We start from the raw sequence: 10711 nt of genomic DNA on the forward strand, positions 1-10711 counted from the left end.
CAGGTGTGAAATTGTTTGCACACCCCAGCACCTCTTATATTGCCAGCAAAATTAGCTGTTATTACTGTCACTGTTTAGTGATGGTTAGCGTGATAAATAAACATAAAAAAAAAAAAAAAAAAAAAAAAAAAAAGCTGCTGTAATCAAGACCTGGCGCATCTTTGCAAATTACAGATAATTGTAAACGTCCAGATTATGATAATAGCATCCTAATCCAGCCTGCAATATAATTATTACAGAGTGTTACATCTGAAACTGTCCAGTAGGGCTAATTCAGCCATTATTTAGACCCTATTTTTTGTACTGCAAATGGGTTGCTGAGTTGAAAATGTACGATTGTAATTTCACAGGGCACTCAATGAGTAATGGTATAGGAAGAGGGAAAGTACAAAAGTGAAATGTGAACAGTAGCGATCAAATCAAACCCTGAAGGACAAAAGACTGTTTGATTCATATGGAAAAAGAAGAGCCAGAATTAAGAAAATAGCAAATCAGCGGTCTGAAGTATTATGTGTCCAAGTCTTCCACCGTGCAGAGCTGATGCATTCACAGGGGCCCCTGCTGCTGCTGCTGCTGCTGCTGCTGCTGCTGCTGCTGCCTCTGCTGCTGCTGCTGCTGCTGCCTGCAGGCTCAAATATTTTTCTTTTTCTTTTTCTTTTTTTTTTCCTTTTAAAAACTACTCCTGTCTTTCTTCCCTCTACCATAGCATTTTCCTACTTTCAAAGGTGCCCTTCTCCCACAGCCCCTCCCCCACAGCAAAGGATATTTGTCAGTCCTTCCATTCTCTCCACCAAAGCCACCTCAGAATGTGCCTGTCACTTGTTTATAAACATATTCTTATATGAATCTACAATTGCTCTTGTCATCAGAGCCAGCTGCCCTGGCTGCTGTAAAGTGTGTCTTCCCTCCATCTCTCTTCTCTTTTACAATAAAGAAGCTCTACTGCGTCCTAGAGGATATTAGCTGAACACATATTAATTGATGCTAATTAAATATAGCCATCTGGGAAGCTGTTGGTTTGGTTAATTTTTAAAATTTCATCATTAACTTTATTAGTGACCCCCCCCCCAATAAACCATTCTGGTTGCTTCTATGTCACAATTCGCCTAACAGGAATTCCTGACCATCTTCAAACAGGAAAGGACGGAATAGAAAAGGGAAAGAGAGCTCAAGAGAGATTGGGAGACTCTGGTCCTGGAGTCAAACTCTCTGAGGATTCTATTGCTTGCAGAAATATAAGTCATGCCCTAGCAGAGTCTCCTCTGGCTTAGCTCTGGTAGCGACATCCCAGGCAGAGTACATCCCAGTCAGAGGAGACACCTAAACCCTGTACTCCAGGACTTCAATTTCTCTGTTGAGCACAGAGAATTTCCTCAGCCTCTTTTCCAGTTTCAAGGCCAATTGTGTTGATTTCCCCTCCTCCCAAGGACATCTTACCGACCCACACAAGCTGCCCAACCAAGGCCACCCTGCAGGGTGGCAAGCAGGCTCCCTAGCTTCTGTGAATTTAAGGGCAATAATGAAATGTCCCCTGTTTAGTGACCCCTGTTTATAGATGAAAGTTGAGTCCATATCCCTCACCCCCTTCCACCCACCCTTTTCCCCCCACCTTGCAAATGGCAAGTGGCTGAAATAGTTCTAGGTGAGAATAAGCTTCCGCTGGCGGTTTCTGTTTTCACGCCTTTCAAGGAAAAAAAATGCTTTAAAATAAATCATAGCTTTGAGCTGTTTACCATCCTTCACACCCACCCCACTTCAAAAAAAAAAAAAAAACCAAACCAAAAAACCAAACCAAACAAAACAAAAACAATAGACTGTGTATGGTGGATTCCACAGAGAATTGTTATTGAAACTGGGTGGGAGGAGAAAGGTGGGGGGGGGGGGGATCAGGTCATGAAGCCATTTTCCCTTCCTGTGGTGAAAGGTCATAATGTGTGGTATTTCACGGTTTTATATAAATCTTGGTTTAGGATGTTGAACAGACTCAATAATACATGTGCTTTTGGCAAAGAAATCTATCCAGAACCCCATAAATCGAAGTCCGAGCGAACAACAGCGCAGAAACATTTAATTGCTGTAAAGACTCTGACTCCTTTAAAGAGAGGTTCGCTTAAATTCGCTTTATATCTTCAAAGTTAGAACTCAAAAGTATAAAACAGGTTGTTACATTACAGCGGGCAGCCCTAGGTGACTGCGAAGGAAAGGCTCCTTCATCCCTCAGTCATTCATACCTCTGGCAGTAGACACCTTGTATACTTTCTGCCTTGCACCACTTAAAAATCTAAAGTCTGTCAGAAGCAAAAGAAAACGCCAGGGATGCGAGTCTCCGGTACAGGCTGCATGGAATGGTTTAACTAATACCATGCGCACTACCAAGATTTGGGCTATTTTCTCTTGGCCTGGGATTGGGTCAAAAATGTGCAAGGTTTGTGGGCAACCTGGAAACAAGAGGGTGGGGGGAACCAGGAGTCGGAGACCAGAGTAAGTCAAGGAGCCCCCCCCACCACCACCAAGTGCTGGGCAGTGTAAACCCGCACCCAGCAGAGGGGGGCGGAGGGGGAGGAAGGTGCTTGAGAGTGGAGGAGGTGGGGACTGCAGGCTGATCCTCGCGGGTGCCGCACTTCCCAACCAAGTCTCAGAGCTACTGCCCTCAGGGTGTGCCTTCTCCGAGGGCTGGAGAGCTCTAAGTTGGCCAGATCCCAGCAGCCAGTGGGAGGCACTGGATCCAAGAGGTGGCGGAGAAGGGGCTGGGATGGGGTGACTGAGTAGTCCTAAAGGTCTCTCTTTGGGAACAATAGGAAGCAAGAGCAGAGGGTGAGTGCAGAGCAGTTTCCAGCAGGAATCCAGGGCAATTCGACTAGAGAGTGCTCGGTACTGAACTGTGGAGGTGGCTGTGTGCTGTAATGCCCAGCTCCCGTTTGCTGTGGGCCAGTCAGGAGACCGCGAGCCACTGGGCGTCCGGTGCGATCAAAGAAGCCAACCGAGTCCAGCCGGCGCGCCTTGGGTCTTGGGATAAGGGGCGGGGGAGAAAGGGTTGTCCTGGGGCGGGGAGATACAGATCTGGCCCGTGTCACTGGGAGGGGATGCGTGTGCACCTTTGTGTGGGTCAAAGCTTTTCTATGCAAGGCCGAGCCCTAGGGTGGATCCGAGTGGGAGTGGACTGACTCCCGGGTAGTTGCGGGACTCGAGAGAAAGAGAGAGGGAGAGAGGGAGAGAGAGAGAGAGAGAGAGAGAGAGAGAGAGAGAGAGAGAGAGAGAGAGATCAAGGGCAGAGAGGTCTGCGGGTTCTTCAGTGTGTGTGTGTGTGTGTGTGTGTGTGTGTGTGTGTGTGTGTGTGAGGCCCTGTGGCTCAGCACTGGAGCCGCCTGGCACCCACAGGAATGCAGCTTCCCTCGGATCCCCAGGCCGCCTCTTGTCCCACAAGGAGGTGGCCGCCAGGAAAAAAAAAGGGGGAGAATGGGGGTAGAAACCCGCCTAGCCCAACCCAAGTCTCGAACAAAGGCCAATTTATCTGATCTTCAACAGGAGGGCCCGGGAGTCGGGCAGGGCACCGAGGAAATCACTCAAGCCCTGCCAACATGCCTTGGGCTTCTGAGTCTTTGCAGGGAGGTCTCAAGATGGAGATCGAAAGTATTGGGTGGATGGGGGTCTATGGTGAAGAAAATTAGTTCTGAAGTCGGCTTAATTCATCTTGGGGGCATTAGACAGAGGACTACGCAAGTGAGGAACAGAAGGGGCAGGCGCAGGAGACTTCTACTTGAAGTCCAGGGCTAGCGGGGTCTTCCAGCGCCAAAATGGAAGGACATGCGCTTGGTACACACAGGAAGAAACAATGGAGAGGTGAGAGGGAGGGCAAGAGAAACAGATATTTTTAGACTTTGCTGAGGATCTGTTATTTTTACATCCTTGGGCGCAGGACTGCAGGGAGTTAAATTCCCCAGGGAGAATCCCCGCCGTGCCAGGAAAGCCCGGTGCGGCTCACTTGCCAGAATATTTTTGTTCACCGCTCCCCATCCAAGTTGAAATAAAAAAAAAATAATAATAATAATAAACCCCTCCCAATTCAAGAGACCTCTACTAGTGAGGCTCACACAGGGGATGAAATTCTAAAACCAGGTCCCCACCCCTGCCATTGCTGCACCAGGCTTTTGGCTTAGCAACAAACCAACTTTGGTGTCCTTAACAACCAGCAATGCCCCAGTTTGAGGTGAAGGATGGTGATTAAAGAGCATCCCTCTTTTTTCCTGAGAAAAGTCCGGAACCACCCTTGCCTTTGCTTGGCTGAATCTGAGGGTCAGAGGTAGTGTAGAAAACCACACACACCCCTTCCTACCAGCGCAGCACCAGGAAGATGACATCCACCCTCTCCGAATGCCAAGATGGAAAGGGCTTGTTCCCAGCACATTTTTGACACTCTTGGGAAACCAGTGGGCGAGAAATATTGGGGGGGGGGGGTGTGTGCGATGGATGTCCTCCACCCTTGCCAACCTTCCCAAATATACACTCCAGGGTGGGGACAGGCCTGTGACCACCAGAAAGCCAGGTCCTGGAAATCAAGACCAAGCCTTCAGAAAGCTGTGGGCTTTTGGTTAATGGAAACTACTGAAATCTTTGCAAGCAAAGAAAGAAAAGCAGAAAATAGACACCCTCATCTCCTTCTCCATTCTACTCCCTCTCCACTACAGAAAACAAAATGGGGCCCGGACCTCCCCTAACACCACCCCCCACACACAGATAGTGTGGAGTGAGGACAGGGGATAAAATTTTTGGAGATAAATTTCTGTTTAGGCAGGCTGGTTCAGTAGCCCAGGCTGCCTGGAAATGTATGTTGGCCATCCCCAAGGTCCACTGAGTTCCAAACTGGTGGGATTGGTATCACCTGTGCAAAGAAAGAAAAAGAAAAGAGAAAGGAGAACAAATGGAGATAGAAGGCTGATGGGAATGGAGGAATGGGAAGAGACTGGAGAGGCAGAAACTGACTCTGTAAGTGGCCCAAGGGCACACAGCTTGCCCTTTCCGTGGTTCCCACTACTGGAAGGATCCTCTCTGAAACTCTGAGATGAGAAGATGCAATTTTTCATGCTCTAATCCCCCTTCCCAAGAGGGCTCCTTTGTCACATTTATTGCTGCTGACTTCTTAGCTGTGGAATATTTCCCATAAATCTAGTAATTTCTAACATTACATCTTCTTTGGAAATAGACTTAGATGGACCAAAGGACAGCCAGCCACAAAGATGCCTATAATTCAGGCCTTGGGGCACAGCTGTGGAGCCACTCTGTAGCTCTGGGCATAGGCTAGATATCTACATGCAGAGGTGTAAGGGATGCACAAATGAGAGGCCAGGTTGCTGCAGCTCCCATCCTCCTTCCTTAAAGATGGCTTCACAAAGGAATTCTAGCAAATTCTAGCAAAAAAATTTCTAGCAAAAAAATTCGTCGCATTTCCGACGGTTTGGAACTTGCCTGGCCCCTGTTTTATGTATAAGCAGCGCAGGAGATCCTGAAAGTACGGATACAGGTGAAAGACAATTATATGAAGAACCTTCTCACAAGAAATGAAATCAATATAGGGCCTCCCCCTCCCCACCTTTTTGAAAAGTAATCCTCCCCACCCCCATATTCCTCATTTGGCCTAGTGCTTTAGGCTCACTCTTGTCCTGAATCCCTACGGTGTTTTCTTGGCAGAAAGAACCTGGCCAGATTTGTAGTCATCCACATTAGGACTCCAAGGCTTAAACTACTGCTTGCTATGCCCCAAACATTTCAGATTTTTGAGAAAAAAAAATATGAGGAATGAGAACAAATTTCCTTTTCTTCCCCTGTCTCATAATTGCAGTACACATGCAGATGGGGGAGGGGGCTCCCCACCAGAATCACTCTGTGCTTAGAATACCAGGTTATTGAGGGATTTCTGTTGCCTTTTTCCCTCACACGGTAGGTTAAATGTAGTTAATTTCAATATTCCTTCCTACCCAAAACATTTGGAGTTATATTTAATATCATTTAAATGGTTTTGTGGTTAGGGGAAAAAACCATCCTAAACACAACAGTACTGTAAACAGGCCATATGTGCAGACAGATACATGAAATAGAGCATCCAACACAAACACATTTCTGCAACCAGACAGCTCCTGACTTCTGTTTTGCATTGTTGGATTTCTGGAGAATTCATCTGTTCTTAACCATCTGCATATAACCTCACTAGCCAGTTATCAGGGGGCCAAAAAGGAGCAGTTTCCATGGTCGAAATAATTTTATTTATCCAGAATATACAGTTTAATTCCTCTATCTACACTTATTTACACGGTTAAAATAACATTGAAAAAAGTCTTTTGAAAAGTTGAGGTCATAGATTTCAAGGCACCATTGATAGTGTCCACAGTTGCGCAAAAAAAAAAAAAAAAAAGGTTCTTTTCGTAAAAAAGGGGGCGGGGTTCTCTGAAATGCAATAACTTACATGCAAAAAAAAGTTTACACATGAATCTTTTTGTTTCCATTGTTCAAACATCCCCGTATGAATTCCTTTCTTTCTGATTTCTAAACCAGCACAACACTGTAGTCCCAAAACTGAGCAAGAGAAAGTAGCCCATCTAATAAAGCGTCCCGGAGGCCAGTGCCAGCGGGTGCTGCAAGGAGCCCGGCGGTGGCAGGTGGGAATTGATTGAGCTGGCTGCGCTTGGGTACCAGGAAGCCGAGTTCTCCAGGTAGCTGGACGCGGGGGACTGGTTGGAGGTCGGAGGGTGGGCATGAGGGTGGTGGCTGAGAGAGCGGGATGAGCCCTGGGGCTCCCACACCGCTGGTGACTGTGGCGAGTTACACGCCATAGGGTCGCTGGAGCTGGGACTGTGCTCCGGGGGCATCTCCCCGTTTTTCATGATCTTCTTGATCTTGGATCTTTTGTTCTGAAACCAGATTTTCACCTGGGTGGGGAACAAAGGCACACGTTACCGGGACACTCAGAGGTTGCCCGCGCCTTTCCCTGAGCGACGAATGAAGGCTCTCCTGGCCTTAGACTATCCTGCCCTGATAACTAACTACCAGTAGCAAGCCGCCCATCGCCAGGAGGTTGCAATTTCAGCCTAGGCAATGGGAGGGACGCACAGAGGGAGCTCTGTCCAGCTCAGCGGGAGCCAGCTTCTGCAAGGGTGCTACCCCAAGGCTTTGTCTTTTATCCACTGTAGACCTGGTCGCACGTGTGGGCCTGTGCACCAGGTCACTGGGGAGGATAACTCTCCTGCTCGAAGGCCAGAGTCCCCGGTGGGGAGGGCCTTGGGCCAAACTGTAGGTGCACTGTGCCAAGGGAAAGGAGAGATTGTCCAATCTCCTGCCCAGCTCCCTTCAGTCCCCTCGGCACTGGGAGGCCAGACTCTGCCTGAAGCTCTGGGCTGCGACTTGAACATTCCTTATTCTAGGCCCCAGCGGGCAGGGGTGGTGGTGGGGGGAGGGGAAAGAAGGGGACAATTCCGGAGGGTTTCCCCGTACAACAGCGCCCCCCACCTCGCGACCTTCAGGCTGCTGAGGGTTCCATCTGCCTCAGGGATAGGATCGACCGGGACAGGACGATCCAGGCCTTTGCTTGGCTGGAGACCCATCACCAGGCCAATAGTACCTGGCAAGCTTCTCACTGTGAAGGGACCCAGACATTTTTCAAGAGCGCGAGGCAGATCCCCCCTCCCCCCAGAAATACTCCTTCTCTTGTTTTCACTATGGAACTTTGGTCCCCAGCCTTTGGTGGTTAAAGCTGGGGTGGGTTTGGGTGGGAGGGGATAGCGGCAACTCGGGACAAACGACGAATCCCGCGCCCACCGCCACGTGGGCCTGGCTCATGGAGGGAAAGATGCATCGGTTGGTGTCTTTCTATCTGTGAATTTCTGCAAAGTGCTAGAGAATCGGCTCCAGCCAGTCGGGACCGAACCATGCAGCCGAGCTGGGCTTGCAGGCGGGCGAGGCGGGGCTGGTACTCGGCAGCGGCCGGATTTACCTGTGTTTGCGTCAGTCCTAGAGAGGCGGCCAACTCCGCGCGTTCTGGCAGGGCGAGGTACTGAGTCTTCTGAAACCTTCTCTGTAAAGCGGCCAGCTGAAAGCTGGAATAAATAGTCCTGGGTTTACGAACTTTCTTTGGTTTACCATTCACCATCCTCACCTCTGGCTCCGCCACTTCTTTCTCTAAATAACCAAAACAGACTAGGTTAGAGCTTCCTGACAGACAATGGCTCGTTTGCACAAGCCCTCAAATCAGCGAGATTCTGTTTGTTTTGAAATATGTAGTCATCTTTCTCTTTCCCAAATATCACAATCTTGGCTTTTCAAACCCCAGAGAAATCTGTCCCATCCTCAGATCATACATGGAAGAGCTGGCGAGTCTCTGACTAATAGCCACTGTGTGCGTGGGGCACTTTGTACACATCAGGTTCTTCGCTTTAGGGATGGAACCCTTTGGAGATGCTTATTTTTCTCATTATTTTTTCCCTCCCTGTATTCACCTTGTGTGTTTCTGGGACGCGAATAGCCACTCCAATCCCTGGGCGTCACGCGAGGAGGCCCCTGGGCCATGACCCTCTGTCGGCGTCTGTTCGGGCGCCCGCAGAGGCTAGACGCTTGGGCAGGGAAGACGCTAGCCAAGGGCTCCAAAGTTCAAAGACCCACAAGCAAACTATGTTCCTTCACTACAGCGGCAAGCGGTCGGTCGGGGCTGCGGCAGACAGAGAGCCGATTATGTAGTCCCCATAATCTCACTGCAGATCTGAGAGGGCACAGATGTGTCTGGTTTCTTTCACAAATAGACTTAATATGTTCTTGACCAAAAAAAAAAAAAAAAAAAAAAAAAAAACCTCTCCCTGTGCACGAATGCAGAGACAGCAAGAGGAACAGACTCAAACTCCCATCAACAATGTATTGAAAAGGAATCTGTAGTAAGGATATTTTCGTAGTAAAGGGGAGGAATCAGGGAAGAATTCTCACTGTCATAAATGCACCCCGCTGGGGTCCTGTGAATCCGTGTTTTGCTAATGTGCCCCTAGGCCACATGGCCCCTTTCCCCCTTCAATCCTGAAAGGAGTGGAAGAGTCGGTGTATGAAGCTGCTGCCAGAGGAAGGGTGGAGAAGGAAGGAGGGCTGCGGTCTCCACTACTGGAGTAGGGGATGCTAATATTAGCAGTCTTATTAAAGTGTCGGTGAGGGGAGATCAAAATCGACTAGTAAAATTTCTCCACTGAGACGTCGCGCCTCTCATTTACCGCCCAAGCTCTCTACCCCACTGTAACGCTCTAAGGAAGTTTCACAGTGGACGGAAAGGGGAGTCTGTGGGGAAGAAGGAAGGCAGACAAATTCTAGGCACCTACGGAGAGAGCACGCGATGGAGTGTGTGTGTGGGTCCCTCTAACAGAGTGAACTCTCAGCAGCCCTCCGCTATTTTAAATGACTTTTTGTATTTGGAAATACCTTGGATAAACCGCAAAGTTCCCTGTTCGCTTTTCCGTCAGGCTGCAGCCCTCAGGCCCCCAGGCCACCCGGTGTGCTGCCCGCACCCTCCCTGAAAGGCCTCGGGGCGCTTCGCTGGCTAATCCAGACTAGATCTCACCAACTCAGCACGCTCACCCAGAATTCCAACTAACTTTCCTTTTATTACGCAAACACCACTAGGGCTGCTTGATTCCCCCTCCCGCCCCCCCAAATCCCTTAGCCTCTTTGCAGCCAAACTGGCTTTCTGGCTAGGCCAGCTAGGAATCCAGCTAAGGAGGGACCCTCGAGCGGCGCCAGAGGGAAAACACCCGATTAAACCTCTTCAAAAGTTCCTCCACTGCCCCCCCCCCATTGCCTATGTGAGATGCTGTCCTGTTTGCAGTCCCAGGCCCCCCACTCGCTTCTGCGAAGCACCCTTGTATGGGTGCGGACAGCGTGGCCCTCATCTACCACCCAACTTGGCGCCCGCGGGGTTACGGATGCCCTGGGTACCTGCCTCCCGCCCCCGCGCGCCTACCTGGCTGGCTGGTGGCACTCGGGACGCGGTTGTAGGCGCCGCCGTACTGGTGGTAGGGACTGGCGTAGCCGTAGTCGGCATAAGCCTTGGCCGGGTAGCCGGCTGCGGAGCCGTTCACGCCGTGGTACTGGTACTGGTAGGGGTTGAGCGCTTTGCCGTAAGAAGTAGAGGTAGGAGAGCAGTAGCCGTGCGGGGCGGCCCCCGCCGGACTGTAGTAGTCAGAATCGGTGGCCGAGGACTCGGGCAAAGTTGGCGATTCCTGAGACGGGTGGTGCATGGCGGCGGACGTCGGGAACGGAGCTTGGAAGTCGCCGGATCGGATGCTTGGGACTCTTCTGTCAAACACTCCTGTCATAGCTCCCGGGCGGTGGCTGTTCTTCTACTGCGGCGGCCGCTGTTGCCTGAATTGGCTGTGGAGCTGCTCTGGTCTAAGCAGACATGGCTGTGGGAGCGAGGGAGGAGGAGGAAGAGGAGGAGGCGGCGGCGGCGGCGGCGGGGAGGAGGAGGAGGAGGCTGGGAGTCGTGGAGGCTCTGTCTCCCGCAGGCTGACTGCTGGCTGAGGCGCAGCACAGCCTTGGTTAAATCCTTAATTGCGCGCTTACGCACAGCGGGGTGGATCGGGTTCCATTGGCCAGGGCTTTGGGAGCAGAGCAACACCCTAACTCGTCCAACTAGTTTTAGCACAACAAAGCATTGCTTAGAGAGAGAGAGAGAGAGAGAGAGAGAGAGAGA

The 10711-nt window shown here is 50.3% G+C and overlaps 1 protein-coding gene across 2 annotated transcripts; it reads right to left on the minus strand.

Moving 5' to 3' along the window:
• Positions 1–6238: 6238 nt before the first annotated feature.
• On the minus strand, positions 6239–10533 carry Dlx5 (distal-less homeobox 5). 2 transcript variants are annotated; one of them, XM_021165560.1, is made up of 3 exons: positions 9980–10533; positions 7982–8166; positions 6239–6920 (listed from the first exon to the last, which is right to left on the minus strand). In XM_021165560.1, exons 1-3 carry the CDS (start codon positions 10332–10334, stop codon positions 6591–6593), a joined length of 870 nt encoding a protein of 289 aa, XP_021021219.1. In that variant the 5' UTR covers positions 10335–10533; the 3' UTR covers positions 6239–6590. The 2 variants fall into 2 exon arrangements, with proteins under 2 accessions (XP_021021219.1, XP_021021221.1); XM_021165562.2 differs by having other exon boundaries at positions 7982–8084; positions 9980–10524.
• Positions 10534–10711: the final 178 nt, after the last annotated feature.

The sequence above is a fragment of the Mus caroli genome, chromosome 6 (genome assembly GCF_900094665.2).
Source record: "Mus caroli chromosome 6, CAROLI_EIJ_v1.1, whole genome shotgun sequence".
Taxonomy (NCBI): Eukaryota; Metazoa; Chordata; class Mammalia; order Rodentia; family Muridae; genus Mus; species Mus caroli.

What these genes read in the sequence shown, in the direction of transcription:
- Dlx5 (XM_021165560.1), bottom strand. Translation starts at nt 10,334, where the DNA reads ATGACAGGAGTGTTTGACAGAAGAGTCCCAAGCATCCGATCCGGCGAC. An exon ending in GAGTGCCACCAGCCAGCCAG is followed by an intron (nt 8,167 to 9,979) that starts GTAGGCGCGCGG and finishes TTGGTTATTTAG; the next exon opens with AGAAAGAAGTGGCGGAGCCA. An exon ending in TAGGACTGACGCAAACACAG is followed by an intron (nt 6,921 to 7,981) that starts GTAAATCCGGCC and finishes TTCCCCACCCAG; the next exon opens with GTGAAAATCTGGTTTCAGAA.